Source organism: Acyrthosiphon pisum, chromosome A1 (genome assembly GCF_005508785.2).
Source record: "Acyrthosiphon pisum isolate AL4f chromosome A1, pea_aphid_22Mar2018_4r6ur, whole genome shotgun sequence".
In the NCBI taxonomy this organism is placed as follows: domain Eukaryota; kingdom Metazoa; phylum Arthropoda; class Insecta; order Hemiptera; family Aphididae; genus Acyrthosiphon; species Acyrthosiphon pisum.
In genome coordinates, this window is record NC_042494.1 from 37,154,684 (window position 1) to 37,167,662 (window position 12,979).

A 12,979-nucleotide genomic window follows, 5' to 3' on the forward strand; every position below is an offset into this window, starting at 1 on the left:
TCCGTCCCTCCCATTAGTAATTATTTTACTATTAATATTATAGGTAGATTGATTTAATTTTGTTGAAAATATTGAATATAATATTATAGTGTTAATATTCATTTTTTTGAGCTAGTATGAACTAACTATTATGAAAAACCTTTTATTATATTTTCAAGCCGTAGCTATATAAATTGAACATTTTATACATTTTTTACAACAACTAATTTGTAAATGTTGGTGATTTTGTCAAAATTTGAACTTCAAATGCTTCAAAAACTTGCACATATACAGATTTGTAATATTTTTAAATAGCTATATTGAAAACTAACAAGGAACCTTGTATTAAATGTTCAATTTTTTTGACCGAGCGAAACAATTTTTATCGATATTTATTGACCTAAAATTAAAAATAAATCGAATATGTGAAGCATCTATAAATAGCTCAAAAAGAGTTAAAATATTTAGAAATATATACCATGCATAGAATATATTTTTATAGACATTTGGTGAAAATATTATTACAAGTATCTACAGTAATTTTTTTTTCAAATAACAATAAAATTAGTCAATTTATTGTTTGAGGACTGAGGAAAAATAGTTATTTTACGGGTGAATAATATCCAATGACATGTAAATTCTAACGTCAAATGCTCATTAAACTACTGTGAATTTACGATCAAATTATTTTTTAATTTCAGTAATAACAACTCATGAGGAACCTTGCTTTAAATGTTCAAGCTTTTTGACAGAGCGAAAAATTGAACAATTATTACATTGAAATATTTAGTATTTACAATTAACATGGATAAATAACTTGTTTGATAAATCTTATTATTTAAAAGATTATTGGAAGTTGGAGGAGTAAAAACGTATAAAAACTATGGTTATGAGTCATAATCACAATTGAACTTGGTACATAATATTCTATTTGTTATCTAGCTAATCAGTGTAGGTATTATTGTAAAAAAAATATTTTAAATCTATTCCAACAGATAGCATAAACTCAAAATCTCAACAAAATAAAATCTGTCAAAATGTATAATAATAATAGCCTCTAATAAAAAATAAAAGAATACTGTAATACACCATTATAAAAAAAATGTCTTACTTCTACAGAGTTCCTAATAGTTAATTGTACAATACCTATTATAAGATAAAATGGCTTATAACTTTATAACATTTTACTAAAACTAACAATGAATTATATTTTTAAAATATATGTTTAAGGCATATTTTAAAATATAATAAACCATCTATTATTTTCATTTATTACAATCTTAATTTCTCCTAATAATCATAAATATAGGCAACCAAAATTACATAGCACTGTATACTAGATAGTAGATAATGAGAAATAATATGATAATTTGTATCATGCGTCTTGACTATATAGTCACTATACAAGTCATATTCATTAGTCGCCCTCCGGGGTCCAACGACGTTATGTTGTGTTGTCTCAAGGTAGTAATAAAATAATATGTAAGCTTATCTGATTATCGATTGATCGATTGATTAAAATTGCATTTAAAAAATCCTTAATGCATTTTTTATTATAAGAATTACACGAAAGTATAAGATTAGAATAAATAATTTAAAAAAAACTATTTTCAAGAACCATCAATATTAAACGTTGTATTTTTAGTGAATAATGTATGGTTAATTTAAATTTCATCATAAACAGATAGGTAGTTTTAGTGTTGTACAAATATTTTGAGCTGACTACAGTGGTGTAGTGGAGGGTACCGCGAGTACACGGCATGTACCTCCTACTTTTATATTTAAGCGTGTACCCTTAACGAAAATCCTGGTACGCAGGTTAGGCGTAGCCCCCAAGTTATTTTTTACAATGATAAGGCGTGTACCTATAAAGATTTTTAGGACTACATCACTGGACCTAACAATAGTGGTACAAATTAGGTCTATAATAAATTTATAGACAATTTTTAATAGCTCTTTTAGATTATAACAATATTATATATTAGTATGTAGACGAATCATTAGTAGAGGTATACGCAAGTATTCATATGTTTTTATTTTTGTTGCAGTCACATTTTTTTAATGATGGGTAATTAATCGAAATTTCCAAATATACAATTATACTTATTAATACAATTTTGAACAATCACGCCAATATTTTAACCACTAGTTAGATTAAATTTACCATAACATATTAATTAAAATAAATAGAATAAAAATATTGTTTTTGTGAAAGAAGATGAAATAAACTATTTACCTATGTAGTTACTCGTTTAACACATCCGTGATTGCTGCCTACCGGCTACCGGAATATTCGATTACAATATAGCCTACACTCGGTACCAACCTGCAGCAGCGCATGTTCTCCGGTCTTTTCAAACAAGCAGCTAATATGATGATTTCGGCCCAAATTTCTTTCCAGAAAGGCTATGTATAAAATAAGTAATAACATTTAATTTAATTATTTTCTTTCAAATGAACTGTAATTTATGAAAAAATAATTATTTTACAAAAGGTACTAATTATAATTACTATACTTCTGTAGGTATTATACATATTATACACATAGTTATAACTGTTTAAAAACTGTTAAATTTACTAATTTGTTAAAACGATACGAAAACAATAGATGTGTTCAAAAATATATTCATTAAATCGATTAAGACATAATATATGTAGAGGTAGGTACTTAGTAAGTTATGTAGTCTTTACTCTTTAGTAAAAATATATCTAAAATAATGATTATATTATTTAGGTATATTATGTTCTATTGGTATTCTACTAAAATATGTATGTTTCTTTTATAGCGGGTAAGGTTTTATGTAAACTATTTCATAAGTACCTATAAGATAAAAAATGCATTCAAATTGCGATCACCGATTGCTTTCACATTTAACACTACACACATGTCTATTGCGTTTTGTCAGTTCTACCTTTGTTAGTCGCCAACCTCTATAGACTCATTATACTATTATAAGTCATATATCTTATTCGATCGGCATTCTTTTGCAAATATTTATTATTTATATCTATTTTTAGTGAAACCCTTGTCAATATTGAGGCCACTCGTCTTTACGAAACTATTTTCCCACTCAATATAGGTTTACTATCTACTCACACCTACTCTGGCTACTCTCGCGATATTCTTCCTTCGTGACAAACATCTATATATTTGTTAGATGATCCAACGAGCCACCGCCGTTTATAATGGTCATCTCCAGGAACCAGTAGTGCATGCATTGATTTCATATATTTTTTTTAAGACTTGGAGTGGGGATTAACAGGTTATAACTTCTAATGATTCAACAATTGAGTTGATTTTTTTAACATCGGCATGTAGTATTTGAGGTGGACAATATACAAGCGCTGGTACCGAAAGACAAATTTACCCACAGTCACATTTTTGCCATCGATAATTGAACGGACGCTGCAAACTGGTGTAATTGCATCGTTAAGTATTGCCTTGCATTCTAAAGACTCCAAACTAATGAGTGTACCTATAGATAGTGTGGCATGTTATCTTTGTAGCCACTGTAAAATATATACCACTAAACGCCGACTATTTCGATTGAACCAATGGACATGATCGAAATATTCTTAGAATTAAAATGGCATATAATACGAATATTAATTAAACGTATTTTTTAGGTTGACATTTTGGAGATACCTGATAAACTAGGCAGATCTGCAATGTTTTATGCGGTATTATACAATCAAGAAGAAATATTGGAGTATTTTATTGAAAAACAAGCCAATTGTAACGTAATGTTAGTAGATTTTTTTTATTGTTGAACGCAAAATGCACTGCAGTTTATTATGTATATAGTGTATACCTATAATGATAAATCTACACTTTAACATGTTTTTAGTCAGAAGATTAGGTATATGAATAGTTTTTATGTAGGTAGGGGAGACCAGGGCAAAGCGCATAGGTTAACTTAATGTGTCAAAAAATGGTGTCCAAACTATTATTTTAAGAACTATTTTTTAATATAATCATAAATTGATTTCTCAAATTCGTTATTTAATCATTCAAAAAATTTAATAAGCATTCAATTAATAAAAAAATGAAAAATTTTTAAAAATGGAATCTTATTCATTTTGAAAACATATGCTGGGCAAAGTGGTAAACAATGAGATAAATAAATAATTTATGTTACCTACTCCATTTAATAATTGTATAATATGAATGCGAACACATAAATTTACTCACAGTAAAAAAATAACATTTTTAAATATTATATTTAATTTTTTATAATCATAAAAAAACATAAAATATAAAATTTTTCTTAGTAAAATAAAAACAGAATAAAAAATTATCTTTTCATATTATAATATAAACACGAAATATGATATTCTTTTTTAGATATTCTTCATCAAATAAAAATAAAATATTTCATAAAAAGATGATATTTCCACTTTGCCCAGATTGATATTTTCTTAAATAAACATTATTTTTTTAAGTATACGTGATTTAGGAACTTGTGTTTAATAACTATATAAACTTAATATAATTATGAACATAATAAACTAAGTTTGAAAAAGTTAATTAATAAATATTATTTAAAAAACCTTAAATTCTTATCATGTATTTTTTTAAGAAATTTAACTATTTTCGTACAAACGCTTTTATGGTGAATGTAATCTAGTTAATGAAACTAAATCATCATCTCAGCAAATAAGATACATATTGATGCAAACTTATAGGCTCATTATTATTTAATCACCAATATTCAAAAAGTTATTGACATTATTCACTTTGCCCAGCTATCCGCTTTACCCTGGTCTCCATATAATAGTTAGGTAGTGATAGGTACTTAATTTATAATAAAAAAACACTTGAGTACTGGCTTGAACATTAAAACTTATTTAATATTTAAAACTAATACTTGAATACACGTCTACACTTTACACATATGACAATATTCCATCTAAAATTAACAAGATCATATTTGTCTCACCTAATTATTTTTACAACACCGCATTATGTACCTATATTAGTATTAATTAATGAAATTAGCATATAAATAGGTAGGTACCTACCTACATAATAAGATTTAGGTGTAAGTTATACTGATCAAAATTGCTTATTTGACTTGAAAGCTTATTACCCGAATAACTTAACTACCTACTTATTTCAAAGTTCTAATTAATTAGAGATACCACCCTGAACTAGAATTAATTAATTTAAAAGTGAAAACATTAAATATTATACTAACTATCATAATATATTTAAATAAAAGTATAGAAAATTAACCAGTACTTGTATATTATATACAGTATCATATTATATAAAATAAACCTATATACTGACAGTTAAGACTATCACTGTAGTTTATAACCCAAAAGCATCTCTCACATCTACCAGGAAAGCTATAAAATATGTTTATAATGATATAAAAAGATAATTATGTCATCAGAATTTTAATCCTAAGAATAAAAATGGATTTTCAATAATTTATATATTTGGGTACATTATATATAACTGCCTGTTTTGTTTTTTTACTTTTATAGGTAGGTAATACATATAATATATTGTATAAATAATGACAGGAGTTATTTAAGGTTTAACTATTCAAAGTTAGAAATAAAAATAATATTGTGATATTCATATTTCCTTACATTGTGTGTGTTTTTGAAAGAATTCTAAATGGTTTCAGGAAATTAATTGAATATAAAATGTTTTTTTTAAATCAGCGTTTAATATTTACATAGGTACTTACTAAAACTTAAATTGAAATATTGCTTATTAAAATTTTGGGTGAAATTTTTAACAAATTTACGATAAATCTTATGTAGGTAGATAAGATGTTTTAACTTTTATAACACCTTTTATTACTGTCTAAATGTTGATGCGTGATTATAATATATTATTACTATATTATAAATATAGTCAATTCTCAATAGAATAATGTAATACAATTTACAATATATTTTCAATGTTTTGACTTCTTATATATTTATATCAAACTATTGTCTATTATAGCCAATAAATACATAGTTATAAAAATATTATTAATGTATAACCTATTATTATATTTATATTTGTACCAACTTTAACTTTATAAACACATACCTGACCAATAAAAAATAGGTACACATTACATCGATAAGAGTCAGGAAAACTCTTCAATTAAAATATTAAGTAGGTATCTATCCTTAGATTTTAAAATACATCTATTACTTGTTTTTATAGTGATAACTTTGGTAAGACTATGACTATGACAGCTATCTCTAAAGGATTCCAGAGAGTTATGAAATTATTGTATGAGTATGGAAATAGACACGAAAAAAACGTGTTGAATACTACGTGGTCAGAAAAATTGGAAAATGCCAGAAAAAATCCTCAAAGCGACGAACGTTTAGGTGTGTTTCATTTCACTTAATGAACGTATTTCTTATTACAAACACACTACATTGTTTATTTTATAATTAAACATTCTGCAATCATTTATGAACGTATATTATTATAGATTATAACGTGGAAAAACTATTAAAACAGTTGTCACTGGAAAAATATTGGCCGGTGTTCGACAAACGAAACATCCGGTATAATGATTTCTTGAAGTTATCTGAGCAAGACTTGAAAGATATCGGTATACAGTTAGTATATAATTATACACAATTATTAGTTTTAAATTATGATTATTTTTATTTTTTATTAGAGTGCCTATGGTTGAGGACAATATTAACCATATTAAGAGTTAAAACCTACATAAATAATTTTTAAATTAATTTTCTTGTGAAAATTCCTCATTCCACCCACATGAATACATTATGTCTATGTAAAATATAAATAAGAATAATTAAGACATTTTTTTATTAGTATTAATGTAAATATATTTTTCTAAAAATAATAAATGTAATACTGTAGGTACTTCTGTATTAATATAAATATTATATAATATTATCTATATATTTTGTGACGTACCAACCTATGTGTAATTTTAATTTCTTTGTAAAATTAGAAGCATGAAATTTTTACAGAATATTTGTATTAGCGATGTCTACGCACCATCAAATTTTCGAAATAATGAGATTCTTTTTTAGCTCTTTATAGGCATAAGAAAATTTTAAGTTTAACCTATTAGTTTTTTTAAAATTATTGTCGATTAAAAATGTTTTTATTTTGACGAAAAACTTTCATATGTAATACGACGGTCCTCATAAATTGTCGTTAGTAGAAATTAAAAATAGTTGAGCGTAAATCCACAGTAATTTTTTATGAACGTCTAAAGTTAAAATTCTTACAAATGTCATTAAAATCATGAAAAATGGCAAATTATTTTGAGTTAGAAATTCATAAAATTTTTTTTACTGGATAGTCGAATTAATTTTTTACGAGCGTTTAAAGTTAAACATTCACCCGTAAGTTAACATACAACGATTTTATTATTTTGTTCTATTCAAAAACGATTAAACGTTGGTATGTATTTAACATTTTTATCAAATGTTTATTTTATCATCTTCTATACATGATACAATTTTTGAAATATTTTGATATGTTTTGATTTACTTATAGACATTTTAAATAACAATTTTTTTATTTATTTTAAAAATTATTTATGATGTAGGTACACTAATAAGCAAAAATAATAATAATTTTATTAACAAAAGTCTAAGTTAATTTTGTTTCTATGAAAGATGATATTTTCATGCTAAAATATAGGTTACCTTACTTTAATTATTAATATTGTATCTATTTTAGTAGTAATAATTAATAAACAATAGGCATAAAACTATATTTTACTGTATCGTTAGAGCTCGGATGGCATGGGCATTGGACACAAATAGTATTTGGGATTTGGGGGGGGGGGCTAAAGATAATTACTTACTTTGATAATATTGAATAAGCTTAAAACAAAATTTAGGAAATGTTTGGGGGGGCTATGGACATTTTTGGAGGCTTAGCCCCTAAAGCCCACCTCATATTTGCGCCTATGCTAGAGTGTACACCTTTTACCTACCATTACTAGTAACTACCAATGTAATACAAATACATAATATTACATACTATATATATTATAAAGGTACCTAACTTTAAAATATCGATAAAACGAAGGAATTTGATGTATAATAAGAGAAAAGTGTGCGCATTCCTTTCCTTGATTATAAATTAAAGAACAATATTAACATTTTTAGAATTAATAACTTGCCATTTTTTCAAATTGGAATAATACTTAACTATAATTTAAATGTTGAGTTATGCTTATGAAGTTATATGTATAATACATATTCATAATTCAATTTATGTTTTCGAATATATAGTTATTCCATATGATAAGGGTCCTTATAAGGGTCCCAGTAAAAGTTTTTCAAATTTTCCACAACTCTATAAAATTTAAAAATTAAATTTTATATTTTAGTTGCCATCTTAATTATATGACTTTTCATTAATCTACAACCCAATACCTTTTTAGGGAGGGGGTTGATAGGGTGTATTATATCGAAAAAAATGACTTTACGGGAATAACTTACTACAAGCTTTGTAGAATTGTCGAATTTTGAAGACTATTTTTTATCTGAAAGAAGAAGACTTCATACCGCCTACATCGATCTCTGATTTTGTATTTTATTTCAAATAATTGTATTAAAAAAATTGTAAAAAAATGCTTTTCATCTTGTATTTTTTTAGACATATTACAAAGTTTGAGAATAAAATATTGAAAAACAGAGATCGGTGTGGATTGTAGAATATTTCGACCAGTCTTGTTAATTACATACTTGATAAAATACTTTTTTGGTATTTCAAAATAGTTTTTACTTAGTATTTTATTCCACAATACTAAATACTTTTTTCTTTTTACCATCGTATTTCTACGAACAGCATTTTTGTTTCGTATATACAGAACCGGGCTAAGGGCCTGCTGACAAGGTGGCGCCTGCCATGATCGCAAACTGCAAAGTCAACAAATTGTTGAGGATAAGGTGGGGCGGCCGGGGGAGGGGGCGCAAAATAGTCATCTTGCCAGGAGCGCAACTATTGCTCGGCCCGCCTCAGCGTATATATATAGCTATACGGTACGTCCTATATTACAATTATTTTAAAAATTGGTATTAATGTATTATAATTATTCTAAGAATTTTTAAGATGCAACGTTGTTTTTATTTTTTTGATATCATTTATATGAAAAAAGTTTTTCAAGTTTGAATAACACAAACAATAACGGTTTTTGATACAGTAAGAACTTTTTTCATATAAGTGATATCCAAAAAATAAAAACAACGTTGCACAGCCAAAATTCTTCTTTTTATGTAGTGAAAATCTCGTTTCTTAGTTATGACTGTAGCCTTCTCGGTTCTTTCCGCACAAAACAGTTTTTGCTATGTCGTTCATTTGTAAGGCGGAGACACCACATGCGGGTATAGCGTCCTCTTAACACTAGACTTCGTCTATTACGCCCTATCTCAAGTCCAAGCAACAACAAACTACTAATACCTATACAAATCAATGCTAAACACCATTTGAGTCTATGGCATCCACATGTGGGGATGTGCCACTTACCATCCAGGCCTTCCGGTCAATAACTCTTCGCCAAATAATATCTGCACCATGGGCCATGGTACGTGATACGTCGCAAACATTTCACTACACAAAGACCTAAAAATGTCTCTATTACAGCCAAAAACTATTATAAAATATTCTACACTAAATCATTCAACCACATAAATCCACTAGTATCTAATCTATCCAGTGAACAGTGGCGCCGAAGTCCATGGTGACATCGAGCCGTGGCCCGACCTCTTTTTTAAAAAATGTGGCCGGCCGGCCATATTTTATTTATTTCATAACTTTAATATGAGCATGAGTATATTTAAACCATGATTATGAATAAATGTATATTAGGGTACCTCTTTATTAAATAATTAAGATATTGAGGCTGGGAAGTTTTAAAATTGCCCGACCACATTTTAAAAACTTCGGCGCCATTGCCAGTGAATCTATTCCAAATACCCCCCTGTCGATAAAAAAGACATTGATCTCGGGATCTCTTAAATCCCGACCGGTATTAATTCAAAACTATAAGCTTCTCAATATTGTCATGTTTTTAATCTTATTTTACCAAATTTACTTATTGTATATAAAATATTACAGGTTGTAATATACTATTTTGTTAAATAAAAAAAAAAATATATATTTATTAATAATTATAAGTATTTTATTTAAATATACATTTGTAATAAACGCGTACAAATAGTTTAATATTGGTTCTACAGAAAAGTACGCATAAATTATTTTGAATACTTACTTTTAAAATGTATTTGTATTTAATATTTATATTCCAATACTCTTGAAAGACAGTATTCGAATACCGGAATACGTATTTCAAATACAATTAACACCAAGGTATTAAATACGTATTCTGAATACAATTAAAAATTATTCATAACAACCAACAAGACTGGCATTTCCATTCCTACATGATATTTAAAAAAAACCACTGCTAATTGATTAAAAATAAACAAATTAAATCAATTAGCAGTGTTTTTTTCGAACATGTTTTACGCACCTACTGAAATTGATTTATTGTAATCTAAAATTTAAATTATATTGTTATTTATAAATTATAATTACATTAGAATAATAACTCGATGTATTGATCTTAGATAATCATATTTACCTAATTCTTTAAATTTTTATAGTTTATTTGGTCCAAGGAGAAAATTAATAATGACTATTGACAAATTAAATGAATTAAGAACACCACAAGAACACTCGAGGGGTTAAAAATTGTATAGACTTTTTATTTTATATTAACCTTTATTGTATTGATGTACTTTTATACTTTTTACTTATATATATTTATGATTTTTATTTGAATTTTATTAATTAACATAACTTTACTATAACAACACTACTTATATTTACCCTTTTTATTTTTAAATATTATAATTTATAACTTAAACATTTATTTTTACATAGTACCTATTACCTAATACATTTGGAATTTTGAGTTAAGTGAGAAATATATTAATTTTATACGATACTGTATTATTTTTTTTATTTATGTCTTCAAATGTTAAAATCAATAGGCTGGTATATTTACATACCTACCTACTGTTAAATTATGTATAAACATCATTATTGATACGTACTTAAAATTCTACATTTTAAGCTACAAGTTCATTTAAAAAAATTTGGTTTTTTAGTCATGATATGTAATATTTGAGTCTAAAAAATTAACGCTACCAGGTTGTATATGAGTTTTCACTCCTCATAGGTAGTGAATCAAGGCCTTGGCCTCTCTTAGACATATTATTTCTCAAATTTTCATAGGAAAATTTCAAAAACATTGACCTAATAATTAGTAAAAGCGGCAGTATGAAAAGACTTTTGGATTTTGTAACATATTTAATATATAATCATTAATTGATTTATTACATAAGATTTTACTAGTATTGGGAGAAAAATTGAAATTTAAAATAAAATGTAGGTATATCAAAAGTAAAAAATTTCTTTGTTTTCAAAAGCACAGTGAAAAACTAAAGCAAAATTAAGGAAAAACGGGAAATTTAACGCAAAATCGATTTTGGTTTTTGGTGTAACTCTAAAACAAATGACCGTAGATACATCAAATTTTGACTAAATGTTTATATTAGCATTTTCTATACACTGTACAATTTTAAAAATATTTAATATTTAGAGTTGTTTACAGGAATTTTCAGTATCCAATTTTTATTTGTTGAGTCAAAAAGCTTGAAAATATAATACAAGTATCCTAATAAATTATTACAAAGGCAGTTGAAAAGTATTAAAAATACAGCCACAATTTTTGTCTACAAATATTAAGTTTAAATTTTTACAAAATACGTAAAAATCACGAAAATGTGCAAATCATTTTGAGTTGGAAATTCATAAAAATTTTTCTTTTTAAATCTAAGGTTTCAATTTAATTCAATATTCCTCATAAATCATAAATTTGTTTAACATAATCAAAAAAAAATTTTCTACCTGAAAGATAAAAAAATTTGTATGAAGTTCAAATTTTTACAAGGTTTGATATTCACTCGATTTCTTATATAACGATTTTCTTCTTTAATTGCTGTAATTCAAAAACAAATAACCATAGATTCTTGAAATTTTTGACTCATTTTGAGTTGTTTACAGACATTTTAATTTTTAGTTTTTTTTTTTTATGAATTTCAATAAAATTTTGTTGGTCAAAAAGCCTGAAAATTTAATACAATTTTAAAATTATATATATTTTTTTTAAACTTTAAATCTATTGTAGGTATATTACAAAAAATAAAAAACGATTATTATTTTAGTATAAAATATAATCGCTTTAATTTGTTTCCCATTTCAATATAAACTTTGAAAACCTAGGTACCTATCATTAAAAAAAAAAACATTTGGTTTTTATATTACTTGATTTCTTAGATGATTTTTAACGATATTTATAATCTATTTCAATATTTCAAGCCCTGGAATAGTGATTCGTAAATCGTAAATAGGCATTTGTGGAAGATGTGGCACGGGGTTGTAGTGCTGTACGCCTGTACTGTGTTCTTAAGTTTGTAATAATATTAGTAAATACTCCGCGTATTTTAATTTGTAAAAAAAAAAATTTTTTTGCCATGTTTCTATTACCCAATTGCAAATCATTAAAATGAACAAAAAAAAATATTAAAAAATATTATTTTTCGAGGAATCTATTGATAAAACTTTTATTGAAGTGTCCAGTGGTTCAAATGTTACACAAACAGTAATAGAATACATTAAAAATATATATATATATATATATATAAAGGAGATATCGAGTCAGTGCAAGTGCACACAAGTATGAAATATGATTCAAATTTTTCATTGGATCCAAAGCCCGAACTTTAAATATACACATGCCTTTGATTGTATTATGACTTGACTTTCAGTATTTGGACTTGAGTACGTTCAATACTATTTATTAATATTATGATAATTGATACCTAACCTAACTAATAATATTTATTTAACACATACAAACATAATAATATATTAAATGTGTATTAACTGGCTGATTTATAAATAACATTCATGCAA

General features: G+C 25.9%; 1 protein-coding gene across 2 annotated transcripts in view; it reads left to right on the forward strand.

The window, feature by feature from the left end:
• LOC100575494 (ankyrin repeat and SAM domain-containing protein 3-like) overlaps positions 1-10,935 on the forward strand; it is a 24,777-nt gene extending 13,842 nt beyond the window's left edge. The window contains exons 3-6 of one of the 2 annotated variants that reach the window (XM_029486990.1): positions 3,607-3,725; positions 6,155-6,324; positions 6,432-6,554; positions 10,603-10,935. In XM_029486990.1, coding sequence (XP_029342850.1) covers positions 3,607-3,725; positions 6,155-6,324; positions 6,432-6,554; positions 10,603-10,628 — 438 coding nt within the window. In that variant the 3' untranslated portion in view covers positions 10,629-10,935. Of the gene's footprint in view, positions 1-3,606; positions 3,726-6,154; positions 6,325-6,431; positions 6,562-10,602 lie in introns of both variants that reach the window. The other variant, XM_029486989.1, reaches the window with a different exon arrangement.
• Positions 10,936-12,979: the final 2,044 nt, after the last annotated feature.